Source organism: Cynocephalus volans, chromosome 12 (genome assembly GCF_027409185.1).
Source record: "Cynocephalus volans isolate mCynVol1 chromosome 12, mCynVol1.pri, whole genome shotgun sequence".
In the NCBI taxonomy this organism is placed as follows: domain Eukaryota; kingdom Metazoa; phylum Chordata; class Mammalia; order Dermoptera; family Cynocephalidae; genus Cynocephalus; species Cynocephalus volans.
The window spans coordinates 87448594-87467933 of record NC_084471.1 but is presented as its reverse complement, the minus strand read 5'-3'; the positions used below and the strand labels follow the sequence as shown (position 1 = coordinate 87467933).

The following is a 19340-nucleotide window of genomic DNA, read 5'->3' as shown; positions in this document are numbered from 1 at the left end:
AAAGCCATTTTGTTAATGATACTAGTTTTAAAGAGTTATCTTCTTCCCCATTCTGAACTTGCAAAGCATAAATACTTCAAAATAATGTTAAATTTGAGATAGACTGCAAAAATAGAGATACTAAGCTTGATTTTGTTCCACCCATCCCCACCCAGAGGATCAAAATAATCTCAAACCATCTAGTAACTACTCTCCTGCAATTTCTAATTCACAATCTCTGTCAGTTTTGAGTTATGGGAGCAGCCAAGAGTATCTGAAAACACTGTTTCTACTTTGCCTTTTTTCCGGGTAATATAAATATCTGAAGAGATTATTGCTTAACCTATAAAACAGTGACATCATAAATTATGAATGCTAAAAAAGCCCAGTTCATTTTTGTTAAACTATACGATGAGCTGGAAATGGTGATTTTTCTCAGTGGAAAGACAAGGTGAAGAGAGAGTTTTCCTTGTATCGTTAACACCCATATCTTGTCCTATTTTAGCCTTGATTAACACTAACCATTTGACAACAACTTTTCTCACCCTCTTCATTGCTTCTACTTTCCCGAATCAATTAAGTGAAAACACCATCGTTATTGCTATTATTTCATGGGATTGCCAAAGACCAGGCCCCCAAAACCCAGATTCAACCATATCACTGGAAATCTGAGCAGGTGTGAGGTTCCCTGTACCACCACCTTCTTCCCTGGAAGCTGAAAATTGAAATAGGCAGTTGCAATCAGACTAGGATTACAATTTATCTGGGATGTTGTTCACTGTTACTGGTTTCATTTGTAACTTGTCTAAGCTAGGCAATTAAAGGTAAGCCACCATTATAAGATACATGTACAAGTGTTTTACAACCATAAGCCATACTAGTTCTGAAACATAGAAGACAGACCTACGGGAATAGCTTACTATTTTGTTCGACTATTCTAACTTGCGTCTAATTAAAGATTTAAAGGAAAAGGCTAGGAATATTTCATTGCTAACTAAATGACACAGCACAGCAGTTTGGTCAGCAAATAGAGACTGTATCTAGTTATAAATTAGTTAAAATAGGAATAATGGTCTCCATCAACTATCGTATACAGTATATTATGGTGATGAATCAAGATTTTCTTTCTTTATTTTTATAGCAGTTTTAGTTTTGCAGAGAAACTGAGCAGAAAGTACAGAGAGTTCCTAAATTCCCACCCCCCACACATAGTTTCTCCTATTATTGACAGGTGACATTAGTGTGGGACATTTGTTACAATTGTGAATCAATATTAATATGTTATTATTAACTTAATATTACATTAGAGTTCCCTCTTTGCATCGTACAGTTGTATGGATTTTGCCAAATGCATAGTGTTATGTATTCACCATCATAGTATCACACAGACTAGTTCTGCTGCCTTAAAAATCCTCTGTGCTCCACCTATTCATTCCTCCCAAAAAAACACTGGCAACCACTGATTTTTTTTTCATTACCTCAAACATCACACAATTTTCAACTGGCTAAAAGAGAGCATTTGGAATCTCTCCAACACAAAGAAATGATAAATGACCAAGATTTTGTGGGGGGAAATACTCAGATAGCCTTAGGTTCAAGGCAATAGTAATTCTGTAATAGACACAATACTACCCATGATAATTAAATTGTTTAAAATCACAAACAATTTAAACGGTCTACCCACTTGTTTGCCCATAGGCAATATACATACAGGAAGTAATTAATAAAACAGATAATCCACAAGAACATTGACTTTGGAGTTCACATCTGGTTCCCCTTAAAGCCATTTCCTAACTAAGCGAGTGACTTCATAATCTGATTTCTTAATATTTCTGATAATGTATTTCATCTTTAAAAATGGAAACTATTATGAGGTGGTTGTAAGAAGTAACAGTAAAATATGTAAAGCATTGAGCATGGTTTATTACAGGATACTCAATAATTAGAGACTATATTATTAATAACAAGAGATAGTTGATTCCAGGTAGTCAGTTGGCTTCCTACAGATGTTTACTATATTTACATAGGAAAACCATGCATTGTTCTGTTTTGTCATTTGGGTTATTCTCAGTCAGGCCCAAATCAGGTGGGTACCTTGGTGTAACACCAGCTTTTATTAGTCTGTTCAAGCTAGAAATCCTAATGGTGGAATGCTCAGAGCTATTAATGACCTTGCCACAACCACTCTGTTCCTCTGTTGAGAACGAGCACAGCTTCTACTATCTCTGGGTGGAACCGGGATGTGTGGTTTGATCTACTTTCTATGCCACTGCATTTGTCCCATGGGCCACATTTTTCTCACTGGTCCTGGAGTAAAGTATAAAGAAAACATTGAAGTTCATAAAATAAGCAAGGGTGCAAAATATATGTCTTTAAAGGTTGCTTTGCTGGGACTTGGCAGTTTACAAAGAAAAGCTGATGACAATTCGTGTATAATTCTAAGCAAACAGAGCAGGATGTTAGACTTTCTTTAAATTAGCTGATAGCAAACAACCAAAGAGCTTTATATATCCTAACATCTCGGCAACGTCATCATTTATTTTTGAATACAGCTTTCTGGATGTTACAATGACCATACCAAAGGAGATATAAATACCCCAAAGTGATAGGATCATTTTTTTAGCGGTTTCACTGAAATCTGCTCTGAGTGCCCCTGAGTAGAGGTATGTGGGAACAAGAAGAATCAGTTTTATCGATTTCTTCTGTGACTTTGGGCCAGGACAGGTCTATCTTGAATACAATATGCTTATATTCCAGCACATTGTAGATGCTTTAAAAATAATTCAAATGTTTACTGAGTAAGGTTGTTCATTTCTAAGATGGACAATCCCCTGGGCACTGGTGTGGAGATTAGCGAAGACTGGCTGGGGACTCCACACAAACTATTAACAGAGCTTTTTAAAACAAACACACGAGAGCGTTCCCAATTAGCCCAGCATCTCTATACAGTCATTTCGAAAGCAAATACCTCAATGGGAAAAATGTCTTTGTTAGCTGGATTACAGAAGTTTAAAAAAGAGAGAGAGAGAAGAACCTATGTCTTTGTTGGAAAGTAAGAACAATTTAACTTCTGGAAGTGACTTCACAGCTTGGAGTCCAGCAATGCCTATTTTGGATTAAACGGCCTATTAATGAAACTCAAACGATTTGAACATTCATCACCTTGCACCGCGCCTCACAGAAAACAAGAACAAAGCCCCCAAATCCAGGGTTTTGAGTGAGGAAAACAGAACCTCCCCACCCCCAACCCACGCACGCGCGCGCGCGCCCCCGCCGCGGCCCACACAGCGCAGGACTTGGGGGGCGCGGGGGGGAGGGGGGGGAGCCCGCGCCGGCGCCGCGGGCGATGGGCAAACCCTGCCCCGGCCCGGCAGGCGCTGCGTCCCGGCGCGTCGGCAGTGGGCCACCCCCCTCGAGTCCCCCCTCCGCCGCGAGCTCCCTGTGGCCTTTGGCGGCTCGGCCGGTCGGCTCCAAATGTTTTCCATATTTGTTCAGCCTCCGTAATTCGAATAGCAGGGCAGGCTCGGCCCGCCCCGCGCCGCGCTCCAGGGCCCCGGGCGCCGCCCGCGCACCCACCTGCCCACCCGCGCACCCACCCTCGCAGCCGCCATGGGGAAGGACAAGAAGCCCCGTGGGCCGCAAAGGCAGGGGGGGCCGCCGGCCGCCGACGCCGCCGGGCCCGACGACATGGGGCCGAAGAAGGGCAAGGGGGCCCCCAAGGAGCGCGGGGAGGAGGAGGCCCGGACGTGCTGCGGCTGCCGGTTCCCGCTGCTGCTCGCCCTGCTGCAGCTGGCCCTGGGCATCGCCGTGACCGTGGTGGGCTTCCTCATGGCGAGCATCAGCTCCTCCCTGCTAGTCAGAGACACTCCATTTTGGGCTGGGATCATTGTAAGCATCAAGCCTGTTTTGCCTAAGCGCGGTTGCCAAACAGGAATACAAAACCGCATGGTCGACTTGAGACTAACCCAACTGCATGCGCCCTTCCCAGCTCCACTCCCCTAACTTGCGCTCTGCTTGGTGCCTGCTGCCTGGCACACTCGGTCTTCCCCGGGGGCGAGGCTGAACGCGGTAGGACGCGTACTCCTCTCCTGCTCGTTGCTCCGAACACCTCCAAGGGCCCTGACTCGGACGCTGGGAGCTGGGGAGGCGATCTCAAAGGCTGCTTATTTTGGTGACATTGAACAGCCTTGGTAACAACAGCAAATTCACATTGGCTTTTTCTTATCCTGCAACCCAGATGCCACCCCTGTCCCTAAATCAATAGCAAAAAGTGAAGGAAGTTCATCTAGTGCAGCTTAGAAAAAAGCCTGTACTTGGAGTTGCCACACTGGGTAGTATTAATTTTATTGTTTAAAATGAGGTTCCATTAGTAAGTTTTATGAAATAATGGGCTAAGGCAGAAAATGCCAATGCAGCAAGCACAGCCTTAATCCACTGGAGTCTAAAGTGGGATAAACCCAGGGCTCTGGCCATGGCAGAAGTATATTTGGGACTCTGCTAATGGATGTACTGTTCTAAGCAGAACACTGCTCAGCTGTTGTGAGTGAGTGTTGAAATATGTAGCATACTTGGCTTAATTGAATGAATTCTTCTATGTAAAATGGATGCTGTTTATTGAGCACCTACTGTGTGCCTGCCCTGCTAGAGGCCTTACATCATCCTTATGGGATAGCTCTTAACGTTCTCATTTCTCAAATGAGAGAACTTAGGCCAGACTCCCCAGGATCATGAGCTGGCAAAGCATTCAGTCAGGTTGATTCCTTTTTATGTCAGACTATGTCTACATTTTGTTCACTGAGCCACGGTGCCACTACTTTTGGCTTGTAATATTAATATTATGTTAAGTATTACAGTGCCTTGTGGCTTACCAAACTCTTTCACGTGCATCATTTCGTTGGACTCAGGAAACAACACTTTGAAGTAGGAATTGTTATTTCTCTTTAGACATGAGGAAACATAGCGAAGAGAAGTTAAATGACATTCTCAAGCCCACAGATTGAATGTGGCAGAGTCCAAAAGACTAGAAGCCACACTTCCAACTACTAGTCTCATGTTGCATCATTTCTGCTATTGCTGAGGACAAGAATTATAACTCATAAAACAGCCCTCAGAGTAACGTTGTATCAGGGACAGATGTTAAAGACACCTGATAAATATGCATCGATGCAGGTATTTTCTAATTAAGATTATTTGAATTCACAGATCCTCACAGAGTAATTTAAAACTTTTAATTTGTGTACTAAGAATTCCCGTGAAATTATCATGATTGAAGTTTTCTAAATCAAGTGATTTTAAAAATAGCTTTTCACTAAGATATACTGGGTATTTTAGTCACCTTAGTGACTGTCAACATATTCAAAGGAAAAAAATGTCCTTTTAGGCAAGGCAAATGAAGAAAAAAAGGAATGAAACTCATTCAGTGCATCTGAATATCACTTGCATACGTGTTTCCTATCTATTCTTTATTTTAACTTTGAAGAGCCCGGTACCAAAGAATCAAATTAGATGGGGAAAAAACTTGTTTCCATGTTTAAGGCATGAACATACAAATCCCGCAACTCTGAAATTTCCTGAACTACCACTCCTATGGGACATGATATCCCTAATTGCCCCGGGAATTCCCTGGGTGCGGCACAAAGAGCATTGTATACAGCCAGGTCTCTGTTCTTTCTGGTTTGCCTTATGATCATCTAGGATTTATTTGAAGTTGGCTCGTAGTGTGTAGCCCTAATGATATCTGTGATTTTAAATTTCTTCTCAAGAGAGGATCTCTGTAGAGCAGAGCAGCTAGGTAGAGATGTCCAGAGACTAGTGAGGAGGATCTCTGAGAAGCCAGGCCAGGAATGACTCCCATCCCAGCTGGGCCAGAGCTGCAGGCAACATGTCACTGGCTCACACAGACACCAAGCTTGTCCTCACCATGCTGTCTGTGGTTGGTCACAGGGCACTCTTCCAAGCTTTCAGGGAAGGGGAAAGACAGGAAAGCAGATGTGTAAACACTGCCCATGATGTGGAGCCCCAGCTCAGCCATTATTTGCTGAATAACTTTGTACAACTTACTTAACCTCTCTAGGTTTCCATTTCTTTATTGATGAAATCAGAATGATAATAATAATTCCTACCTCTCAGGGTTGTCCTGAGGACTAAATAAATTAATACATGTTGAGCACTTAGAATAGAGCTGGCTAATGGTAGGCGTTCAGTGAGTTAGTTAGCTCTTTTTATTAGCTATTAGAGAAGCAATTGCTGGGATTGACAGTCTTCAGAGCAGAAATGGCTCTGTTTCACCTCTTGTCTTGCAGAACAGTCATATTTGACTGGTTACATTTCCCAGACCAGTTTTGAACACTGAAGGAGATATCAATTTGGCCATCTCACCTTTCTCTGGTCTCAGCCAAGTTACTATTTAGCAATCTCAGTGGTATTAGATTAGTCCAGCACTTTCTGAATCTCTCTGGAGGTTTATAAAAATGAACTTGGAGGAGAGGGGCCTCCTTAGGATCATTTTCCCTAAGGAGTGGAGTGACTCTGGTCTGGTATATCCTGCAGGGAATACTGAAAAGCTTGCCCTGTTCAGGAGATCCAGCAGGCCAAAGCAATACAGCTTAACCCATGGGGCTGAGGCAGAGCCAAACCCCTTTCTGGAATGTGAGTTGAATCCAAGCTGACTGAGGCACCTCCCCCCCACCCCAGGTTAACCTGCTTTACTTTCCCTTCTGGTTGCCTCTTAACATATGGTAATCGCTTCCTTTTATAAGGGCTACTATCTCATTAATTTAGGATTTGGGGATTGTCATTTCTATAATAGAACCTAAGTATATGGGTAGATCCTCTTAGGTGACTCTTGTTGACCAATGCCTGGGTGACTTGAATATTCAATAAACTTCTGGTTTTATTTATTTAAAAAAAAAATTTATCGAAACATATTGATTGTACATATTTATGGGGTACAGAGTTATATTTCAAAACATGCATGTAATGTATGATGATCTATTCAGGGTAATTAGTATATTCGTCATTGCAAAACTTAATCAGACTGAAGAGGTCCTTGGTGACCTATGATCAGAGATTTAAGCGAGTGGAATTCTAGGAAGACAAATAGATTATTTGCTACCTGTCCGTAAATGTGACTCTTCTCACCCCACACTCGTCAGATGCATGACTGAAGTCTTTTTACTTCAGTTACAAAAGATTCCCGTAAAGGAAAAAAAAGAATGGAGCTGCTGTAGAGGCTATGTAACCTGTAGAAGTGCTGTTCTTCTCTCAAAATTCTTTATAGATGGCTTGAGGGTTGTAAATCACACCATGATGATAATACAAAGTGAAACAGTGTCTTTGAGGATGAAATTGGCTAGGGGCAGGCGATGTTAGGAAAACTGCGTTTTATTCTACTAATGGCTTGAGTAGCATGTCAGATAGGCATTCAAGTTTGCTTATCATTCCAGAATTCTTATTGATGAAAAATGTGTACACACTGAAGGAATCTAAGGACTTTGGAGACTTTACTTCTTACTCAAACGAAAGATTTGGTGTAGGTGAAGCATTACATGTTTAAAGTTTGGCTGATTTTTCTTCATTCAGTGATTTTTGTTGAGGGTGTCTACCGTGCTAGGCCTTGGTCTAAATATAATGAATCATATACCTGGAGGAGATTTCCAGATCCTGATGGACATGTGCCCTTATAGTATATGGCAGTAATGAATACCTCCGATTAGAAAATTAAACTTACACAATTATTTTTAAGACCCATTTATCTTTCAAAGTATTTTACTTGCAGTGATTTATTTCCTTTGGCATCTCTACTCTGAAGTCAATTTAAGAGCAAACTCTTGCTTCTCATATCCAGTGGGGATGTTTAGTATTTCTTAGCCTCTTTAACCTTGTAGGAAATATTTCCACGGAAAGTGGGAATTTCTTTGCTTTATTATGCTTTTTAGCTTTCCCCACTCTCCCTCCATTGCTCCCTTACTCCAGCCATTGGAATAAACACCCTGAGATATATACCACATTAATCACATTAGAAAGTTTAAGACAAGGGCTTAAAGGAAAGGAAAGAATATTTCCTTTATTTAATGTCATTCATAAAATGCATCGTATGTGTCTGTAGTGATTAAAAGTCCTGTCAAGAATTTCAATAACAGCTTTTATGTTAACTTACTCTAAGAAATTCAAAATGCAGGTATATTCAGATTTGAAAAATCTATTTTAAATCTTGACTTAATGGAAGGGAAAATTGGATGGATATTTATTTTATAACAGAATATACCATGAGATTCACAAGGAGATATATGACATATAGCAAGTAAGCAACAGATATAGTCATTATCTATAATTTAAAAGTAGAGAAAGTAGGACATAATGAGTTAGCTAAATGATTTAATAATGGTTATGAAGAGAAATTGGAATAGAGCATGGTTTGGCATTGGAGTTTGGATAGACCCTTCAACAAGTCAGGAAGCTAAAAGTGTTGTCAATTTTCTATATAGGTATACTGACATTTGAGAAATTTAATCTGGAATTATATTTTAGGAATACACTGCATAGTAATGCATTATTTTTCATATTGTGACTTTAATATGCTTCCAAAACCTAATGTAACATCTCTGGTACCACTGGGAAATAATTTTTATTATGGCAACTGTCACAGGATTGTTAGGAACTGAAGAATGATAATTACATGTCCTGACTCGATCTCCATTGAGTATGTATAAAAAATAATGGCAGGAAAATTATCTTAAAGGCACATGAAGGTCTCATAGTAAGTATAAAATGGCATGTAATTCAATGAATTTGGCAAAAGAAATTAATTTTAATAAGTTTATGAAAATAAAATGGCATATTCAAGAATTTGGTGAAATGTTTCCTGAAAGAATTTTAGGAATAGAATAAAGAATGAGGAAGGTTAAAATTGAACAAAATCATTAGATGCTCAGAATCATGGGGAGAAATTGTTTTCACCTCTACATATAGCCTCATGCTAAGCCAGATGTGCAAAGGCCAAGGGAGTGCTTCTGTGATACAGAAGTAGTCCCTTCATCTTCTTTCTTTTCTTAAAATAAGGAGGAGAAAGGGTGGGTTCTGATATTTTTCAATCCCATACTGTGGTTGTAGTCAACTCAGAGTTGACTACAACTGGAAACCTTTAAAATGTCAATCATCATTTAATTTTTTATGATAGGAATACTAGTACATAGAATTTTGGGATAATCAAAGGAAAAATAAAATAGCTTATTCTCTTATTTTAAGTATATTACATATCTGCAGGGCCACTATGTATCGCCTGACACATAATGTATGCCCAATAAGTGCTGAACTGAAATCTATTTATTCCATTCTTGCCGTTATCAGAGCTTCTATTTGAACTTGTATATACCTATTTTAAAATTATATTGTCGTATATTCAAATAAAGACAAATTTAAGTTTATTTATAACATTTAAGAGAAATAGTACGTAATAGTAGGAATGTGTTATCACTCTATTTTGGTTTCTGGGTTCCAGAAGTATTCAGAACACATTAACTTAGCAGGATTGAGATGTTTTATTTCATGTTACAAAATGATTACAGGACTAAAACAGAGGAAGAAGAGCTCATTTGACATATTTTGCATTGTCCTAGTTAGAATAAATTAGGATATATTGGGATTGATGTGGCTGAATGCTGGATGTCAATATTACCAACTTACCTTCTACAAAAAAAGCAATGGTATAGGTTTCTCTAATATTTGATTTATCAGTTTCTTAGATTTTCAATATGGTGTCCACTTGCAATTTGATCTGAGGAAATGGATGTTTTCTAGACCTTTTCTTGTCTTTAGCCTTGTCCGTGACATTTCAGTTAAGGGCGTTCTTTAACTGGATCCAGTTATGTCATACTCTGAAGGGTTAGTATCCACATTAAAAGGATACACACAAGGGTTATGTGCAAGAGTTGAGCACGCTTGTTTCTATGTCACTGTAGGACAGGAGTGGAGTCTAGTTGTTAAACTTTCATTTGGTGTCATTTCACTGCAAAATGAAATGGCATAGGCCTAGATCCTGGCAAACTGGAGGAGTGCTAGTCAAAAAAGCCCATCAAAATCCAGAGCTGGATGGGACCTCATGATGTCATGTTTTAACCTTCTAGTTATTACATGCTGTGAATGTTCAAGTGCAGGTTTATTACCATGAGTTCATAAGCTGACAGTGAACTATTTTTTTTTTTTAAAGTAGATGTTGGGAACAGGATTTAGAGCATAAACTATATAAAAACCTATTTCAGAGGCACACCCTCTTTCAGATGGTTTGCATGCAGCCTCAGATCTTGTGTATTGAGATAAAAGTTGGCAGGAGTAACTGTCAGATGCCTGAGCAAGGCAGATCAGTGGATCATCCTGGTTAATTTTAAAATTCATATGCATACACCTACACATATGGCATTAACTAAAGTACATTTTTCTTTCTGTCTTAGTCTGCTTGGGCTGCCATAACAAAATACCATAGACTGGGTGGCTCATATTCTCACACTCATATTCTCACAGTTCTGGAGGCTGGAAGCCCGAGACAGGGTTTCAGCAGGATCAGGGGCCGGTGAGGATTCTGTTCCTGGCTTGCAGAGATAGTTGCCTTTTCGCTGTTGTGTGCTCACGAGGTCTTTTCTAGGTTTACGTGTGCGGAGAGAGGGAGAGATGGCTCGCTTTTTCTATTATAAGGCCACCAATTCTATCAGATTAGGACCCCACCCTTAAGTTCTCATTTAACCTTAATTATCTCCAAGTACATTCACAGTGGAGGTTATGGCTTCAACTTGTGAATTTGCGGAGGACACAGTTCAGTCCACAGCAGTTTCACTGAGGGCTATACATGTGTACAACCGCCTCTTAAGCTCATTTCCCAGCTTATTAATGAAAACCCCACGGCTTTCTTGGAACAGCTAGAAGTCTGAATGTTTCCCATGAAGATTCTGAGCCAGTAAACTAACACGTGGCAGTACAAGAGAGTGGCGTGGTTCTGTGCTCATGCCAGCAGTGAAACATATGGAGGAGGTCATTTTCATTGCATTCACAGATTTCTTCTTTTGTCAAATTTTGTAAAAATAAAATCAAATAGATCCAGCTATGGAATACAATTCTAAGGGTAGCTTAGGCATTTCATTTGCTGCATTAGATTTTTTTTTTTTTTTTTAATTTTAACAGGCAGACTTACTTATTTACTTACCTCTTTTTTAAACATTAAAACATAATTGATTGTACATGTTTGTGGGGTTCAGAGTTGAATATCGATACCTGTGTGCAATGTGTGATGATTAGTCAAATCGGGATAATTAAGCTGTTTAAAGCTTAGAAACCCTGCCTTCTTTTATCGCTCCAGGACGTAACCAGTGTCAAGTTGCAGCTAGATGACACTTAGCTTCTGAGACAAGGGTGGTTGGCTGAGAGGTGGATGCTCATATTTTCAGCAATTGAATCAGCCCACTGCCTTGTGAGGGGCAGTGATTTCACCTTTGGTGTTTCTAGACCTCAAAGGAAGCTACCTCTCAGCCCTTCTTTATAATGTGTAACCATCATTTTCATTTTTTATGATGAGACTCAATTAGATGAACACTCTTTGTTCTGTGGAATATGTCAGAATAAAACCCAGGGGCAGCCCACCTTGGACCTTATTGTGTAGCAGCCTTTAGTATGAGCCTGCACCTTGGTAGATCTCCACTTGGACACATGTTCAAGAGCTTCTCATAGGATTCTGTTCATTCAGTTTAGAAATCCCAAACTGGGCTCTGCTTTTCCTCTGCTAAGTACAGAACTGCACAAACCCAAGCCAAGTCTTACCCACAAGGGAAGACTAAAGCTGTCAAACAGGCAGCCTTTCAGAGCAATTGATCCAATCTCAGTGCCCAAACAAGCAGCCAGCAAAAGGCACAGCCACGGTCAAAGTTCCAGAGGGATGCTGTCCCAGCTCCAGTTTGACTTTTGAGCATATTTAAAGTCTATGCTCTCTAATGTTGCTAGCCACAGCCCCTTCCTAACACATCATGAATGTGGATGTTTTAGCACTGTGTTTCCTGAGGGCGGACAAAAGGCCAGCATGCGACTGGACATTAGAAAGCAAAGCATTTGTTCACCAATCAGCATTCTCAGATTCTGCAGAAGATCTGTTGGGCCTGCTTCTGTCCTTGCAGAAATGAGCTACTCTCCCAGGCTGGGGTGGCGCAGGAGAGGCGGTGAGAAAGCTCGAGATGCTCTTTTAGCAGCATCCCACTCGATTGTTGTCTTTAAAGTGTTTGATTCAGCATTCATTGTAATGAGCCATTAAAAAACCTTTAAGATAAGTTATGATCAAGGCCTCTCCTATGGAGGATAATGACAGGAGACAAGAAAGAGGGGGAATTGCTAATGTGTTAACTAGACCCTGACTAGAGAGAGAATTTTAGCTTTATTATTTATTTATTATTAGGGGAAAAAACAACTTAATTCTAGCTTCCTTCTAGAATATCAGGTGTGGCATGCATATCAGGCCATTAGGCACAGGCTGAGCCTTATCGCACATTTAGCTGTGCCAGGAAAGCTATGAAGGAGGTGTTGTCCAAGATAAGGACAGCAGCATTTCAGTCTTCCTTTGTGCTGGGGGGTGAAGGGGCTCTTCGGTGAGGGGGAAGAGACTTGCAGGGTGCCTGTGCCTATCTCAGTGAGAGAGTGGGGCACCCAGGGCACTGAAAAGGGCAAACGAGGACTCCATAAGGTGAATAAATTATAATAAATGAAAAAGAATTTCTTCACAACTGCATACAGATGAAATCCAGAATCTGAATGTTTTTGTTTACAAGTTACATGCTCCATAAGCCTGCACTTCTCTCAAGCTCTCCACTAGTCAGATTCTGGAACAGAAGGACCAAATCCAGGCAGGTCGGCTTCGTCTCGTGATCCTCTTGTGAACAAGTAATCCGGGTTGTCTTTTAAATGGTTTCAGTGTATGTTAAGGGCTCTGAGACCGACTATAATTTAAAAAATAAACATAGGGTGACCGTAACTATTGTGTTACAGAACCCTCAATAAATAATTCTCATTCAGTCACCAAATCTAGTGCGTCACACATTTTTCCACCTTGAGACCTCCCTGAAACCTCACTCCCCTTCTCCCTGTCCGCACACACACATCACAAAAAGCTCAGTGTCTAGCTAACCCGTGTTGCCATGGGAGGCTGGGGGGAAACGCAGGAAGGCTGCAGGCTGCTTGGGGACACTGACCTCCTCACGCTGAAAAGAACAAAACACTTTCAGATGAGAAGCACTATTACTATATATTGCTGAACGTTCCCTTATATCCTGTTCACTTTTTTAAAAAACACCCTGTCAGAAAAGCCACTTGATCATTTTTTTTAAGGTTGAAGAAAGTGATTCTCTTATTTATGCTCCTATTACAATGTTATGTAATTGAATTTATATTGATTTACTGTACAATTTCTATGTACTGTACTATTTCACATAATTGAACCCAGAAGTATCAGTGAATTATCTCTGCAATCATTTCTAAAGTAGAACCTAATTTGAAAACCTACTTAATTATGCCTGAATAATAAAATCCAGCCTATGAGTATACCACTGGGTAGACTAAATCCACATTAATAAGATTCCTTTCCCTCCTCTGAGGGCTTGAAAAATCCCAAAGTGAAAGAGACTATATAGATCATTTATTTTTTCCCCACAAATACATAACAATTCTACCCATCCTGTTGATTCACTAGAAATGCTGGAATACAGTCTTTGATTCTCTTCCATTCTTTGAAAATGGATTATTCTGCAAAAATGGATATTTATAGAACTTGTTGATTAATTTCTGGTAAGTCACCACAAGAGTCAGTTGGGTGATTGATAAGCCTATAAAAGAAAGAGAATACTTACTGTAAAATAGAAACTTCTCACATCTTAGCCACCCTCCCTCTGTATTTCTATACACCAGGTGTGGTGACTCCCAGGAGCTTAGTCCCTGGGAGAGGAGATACAGGTACAACTAACCACAGTATACTGCAGTTTAACAAACCAAGTGCCCAGGGGCTGCCCTGAACAAGGTGCAGCAGTGACACAGAGGAGGGCATCAGAACAGGCAAGGAGAGGGGACCTGAAATTGTCACAGGGCTCCAGCTTTAGCGTAAGATGAGTGTGAGTAGAATCCTGGCTGTACTAAATTATAACCATTTTCAAAAAAATATTTAGTAATGATTTTTTATTTTCATTTTTGTGTGAATTTGAACAAATATGGGCAATTCTATACGATTCTATGATTTTTTTAATTATAAAAAAGTTAATTCCATAATAACATGGAAAAAATAATAAAGCAACCACTTATCCATCCCTAGCTTTGGCCAGTTTTAATATTTTCTTATAATTGATTCAGCTGTTCTTTTTTTTAAAGAAAGAAAACATTACAGGAGATTGAAGTGCCCTGTGCTTCATTTCTTAATCATGTTCTCCTACCCTTCCCTCCTTCCCCAGAGGTATCTACTACCTTGAATTTGGTATTTATCATGCCTATGCCTGCTTGCATACATTTTATATATGTATATATCTGTAACTAATAATTATTTTATGTTTTAAATTTTATATAACTGGCATCATAATATCATTTTTGCTCAACACCATTTTTTAGATTTATTCATAATAGTACATGGATACCATTCGTTCATTTTTGCTATACTGTGTTTCATTGTGGTAACATACAACAATTAATTTATGCATTTTTCTATCGAAGAAAATTTAGGTTGTTTTCAAAAATGATTTTTTTTTTTTTCAATTACAGTGTTGCTATGGACATTCCTGTCCATGGCTCCTTGTGTACATATTTCAATGTTTCTTTGAAGCAAATTCCTAGAAGTTGACTTGTTGAGTCAAAAGATCTTCAATTTACTACATATTGCCAAATCACTATCACAAATCTAAAATTGTACTAATTTACTCTCCCACCAATGATAGATCAGAGTTTTTTACCTATCTTATTTGTGTGCAATGGTATCTTGTTTTAATTTGCAGTTTTCTGATTACTACTGGAGTTGGACATATATTATGTTGGTTGGCCATTTTATTTTGTCTCCTGTCATTTGCTTATTCAAAACTATTTTCTATGGGTTGTTTATTATTGATTGGTTTTGTTACTTATTTATTGGATTTGTTATTTTTGTTACGTAACCTTTGTGGTTTTAGGTACTGCAAATATCTTTTCCTAGTTGGTATTATTTCTTTTGTTTATAGTGCTTTTGCTATGAAAAATATATAGTTTAAATTATTTATGTTTATTTATCCTTTCTATGGTATGTGCTTTCATATATTTTAAAGAAACTTCTCCCTACCCAAAGTAGTAAAGAAATTTTTCTATATCGTTTTCTAAAAATGTTAAAGGTTTGATTTTTCTATTTTTATCTTTAATCTAAGTGGTCTAACTTGTTACATATGATGTGAAGTAGCATCCATATTTTATTTTTTCTCACATGGATTGCTGTTTTTGCACCATTTACTAAATAACCAATCCTTTCCATGCTGATCTGATATCTTTATTTATCATCTATCAAGTTTCCATGTTAGATTAGACTTGTGATTGCCCTCAGTTCCATTGTTTTGTCTATCATTGTGCCAATACCACACTGTCTAAATTAAGATAGCTCTATAGTGCAGCTTGTTATAAAGTCGTAGAATAAGCAGCCCCACTACTCCCCCATCTTAGTGTTCTTCAAAATTGTCTTGAGACTTAGCCATTTCCTCTTCCATGTATACTTTACAATCAATTTTTCAAATTCCGAGAAAAATACTTTTGGTATTTTCATGGGATTTGTATTTTCTATACATGAGCAAAGAAGATCTCTCCATTTATTTGAGTCTTCTCTAATGTCTTTTTGTCTATTGATTATTGATTTCAACTTAATTGCTTCGTGCTTAGTTCATGTGTTTTTCATACTATCAGTTCTTTGATATTTGATGAGACTTACTTTGTGGCTAATTTTTATAAACATTCCATGTATGCTTGAATAAAAGGCGGACTCTCTCATTGGGGGGTGTGGGGTTCTATATTGTTTTAAAATCAAGCTTGTTCATCAGGTTTAATCTTCTCCATCATTACTGATTTTTGTCAGCTTCATCTAAAGGTTTCTGGGAGATGTGTGTTAAATTTCCCAAAATTATATGGATTTATTTCTCCGTATAATTCTGCCTATTTTCATTTAATATTTTTAGTCTAATTAATACAAGTTCATGATTATAAAACATTCCTCTCATCCTAGATTGACCCCTATTTTCTCTCAGTTTTTTGAAAATACTATTCCATTATATTTGAACTTCAGTTATTGCTGTTAAGAAATCTGCTAAATGTCTAATTGTTCCTTTATAGGTAACATGCCCCTTCTCTCTGATCGCTTTTCAGATTTTCTCTGGTTTTGGTGTTCTGCAGTTTAGCTGCAATGTGTCTAAAAGTAGATTCTGTTCTGTTTATTCTCTAGGGACTGGTTATGCTTCCTGAATCTAAAATTTTTGTGTTTTTCATCAATTATGAAACAATTTTAGCCATTTTTTTTTTTTCAAATATCGTCTCTGTCTTTTCTTTAGTCTCTTTGTCTGGAACTGCTATCAGATGTGTATTTAGAGCTTTCTTATTCTGTCTTTTCTATTTCTTAACTTATTATGTTTCATCTCTCTTTATTTCTCTGTGCTGTATTTTGGGTTACTTCCTCAAATATGTCTCTAGTTCACTATTCCCCTCTTCAGTTGGGTTTAATCTGCCTGTTACTTATTCACTGAGTTTTTAATTTCAATGATTTTTATTTCCTGAACTTCGGTTTTGTTGTTATTGATTTTTTTTTCTTATGCATTCCTGGTGTTTTTTAAAGTGCCCTATTCTTTGTTCATGTTTTGAATTCCTTCTGTCATGTCTTTATTTTGAATGTACAGTAGTCCCTCTTATCCGTGGTTTTGCTTTTCATGGTTTCAGTTACCTGTGGCCAATCATGGTCCAAATATACTAAATGCAAAATTTCAGAAATAAACAATTTATAAGTTTTAAATTGTGTCCCTTCTGAGTTGTGTGATGACATCTCTCACGTCCCGCTCCCTCCTGCTCCATCCTGCCTGAGACCTGAATCCCCTCTTTGTCCAGTGTATCCAGGCTGTACGCGTTCCTGGCTCATTAGTCACTTAGCAGATGTCTCAGTTATCAGATCGGCTGTCATGGTCTCACAGTGCGTGTGTTCAGGTAACCTTTACTTGACTTAATAACAGCCCTAACGCACAAGAGTAGTGATGCTGGCAAGTTGGATATGCCAAAGAGAAGCTGTAAACGGCTTCATGAAACAGTGAAAGGCTCAATAAGGAAAGAAAAAAAAATCGTATGCTTAGGTTGTTAAGATCTAAGACTGAATCGTCTATCCATGAAATTGTAAAGAAAGAAAAAGAAGTTCGTGCCAGCTTTGCTGCCGCACCTCAAACTGCAAAAGTTACAGCCACAGTCATTCCCCTGACTTCATCTCATCGTGTAGGCAATCAGCTCACATCACCACAAGAAGGGACAGTACAGCACAATAAGACATTGTGAGAGAGAGACCATAGTCACACAACTTGTATTACAGTGCATTGTTATAATTATTTTATATTATTAGTTGTTGTTAATCTCTTACTGTGCCTAATTTATAAATTAAACTTTATCATAGGTATGTATATATAGGAAAAAACATAGTGTGTATAGGGTTAGTGCTGTCCACAGTTTCAGGCATCCACTGAGGGTCTGGAGCATTTCTCCTGTGGGTAAGGGGGGACAACTACTCTTTAATAGGTTCTATCAATTAGTTCTATTATTGGAATTCTTATGGCTCTAATTCTTAGAGAGAGTGTGCGTGTGTGTGTGTGTGTGTGTGTGTGTGTGTGTGTGTGTGTGTGTGTGTGTACAAGTACATGCAAGCCTGGTCTTCACTAAGAAATTAATTCTTCATGTGTTTGCTAATTTTGGTTTGTGAGTTCATTTTCCAAGAGGCTTTTCATGTGCTAATTTGGTGTGGCCTATTTGAGGGCATAACCCTTCCCCATGGTGTGTCTTGCCATGTGTCCCAGTGGTATCATAAGTCTAGAGCCACATTTTTTTCTTAACTTATTTATTATGGAAAATTTCAAGCATACACAAAAGTAGATAAAATTGTATAATGAACCTCTATGATCCCATCACCCACCTCAGTAATGATCAACTCACGATCAATCTTGCTTTGTCTATCTGTTCCTATACTTCCACCACACCCACACAATACACTGGATTATTTTGAATTAAATCCCAGACTTTATATTACTTCACCCATAAATATTTTGCTATATAAGTCAAAAGCTGAAGACTAAAAAATAATGTAAATACCAATATCACACCTAACAAGTTAATTTCTTAATAGGATCAAATCAGTGTTCAAATATTCATGATTAACTCATGAATATTTCTTAGGTTTGTCAAAATCAAGATCTCAATAAAATCTATACACTGCAATTGGTTCATATATTTTCTTATGTCTCCTTTACTCAAAGATTTGCTCTTTCTCTCTTCTTTAAATTCTCTCTCTTCCTATCCCCCATACAATTTGTTTGTTGAAATAACAATGTTTTTTTTTTTTCAGGATCACTTTCAAGTTACGTCTCATCTTAATAGGTTCCAGGGCCATCGAAATAGTTAGAAAACCTCCAAACCACTACCTTACTCCCACCCCTCCCCCCACCCCCATCTGCTGAGACAGCAGTTCTCTTGATGACTTCTAGTGCTAGTGGGTTAATTACTTTCTAGTCCTGTAGGGGTGTGGCTATTTAAGGGGGCCTACCTACATGCCATAGTCTTAGTTCTATCTCTCTACCTACGACGCTCAGGGCATACGCTGTTGGCCTATGTGGCCATTAAAATCAAGCACTTTCTGTTGCAGAGATGGGCCAGCATCCTCCCTGAACTGAACTCTCTCCTCTCTTACCCTTGTCAATTTATTTTCTTGCTAGTTCTGATACTAATATAAAAGACATTTGCTACATTTTACCCAGCATTTAAAAATGTTATACAGGGAGAGAGTTTTCATAAAGTTTAGTCCTTAATATTATACAGAAATAAAACCCCTTGATGCTTTTAAAAATCTTTTTTGGATCAACTTGCAAGTTTCTTAACCTCTCTATAAACTAGGGTAATATTTTTAACTTGTTCCATTATTTTGGGGACTAAATGAGCTAATGTATAGAAAGTGAGTTATACATAAAAGGTACCCTTTCTGAGTAGAGGAGATACTTGAGCAGAGTTTGAAGAACGAATATGATTGGATTCTAGAGGCTGAAGGAAAAGTACTACACCAGGTAGATAAGGAAGGAAAAGGACATTTTAGGGCAAGGGCACAACTCGTG

General features: G+C 38.7%; 1 protein-coding gene across 1 annotated transcript in view; it reads left to right on the top strand.

The window, feature by feature from the left end:
- Nucleotides 1-3457: 3457 nt before the first annotated feature.
- Nucleotides 3458-19340, top strand: part of SSPN (sarcospan) — a 38616-nt gene continuing 22733 nt past the window's right edge. The window contains exon 1 of the mRNA XM_063074755.1: nucleotides 3458-3867. Within this exon, the coding sequence (XP_062930825.1) occupies nucleotides 3589-3867 (279 nt within the window). The 5' untranslated portion in view covers nucleotides 3458-3588. The remainder of the gene's footprint in view (nucleotides 3868-19340) is intronic.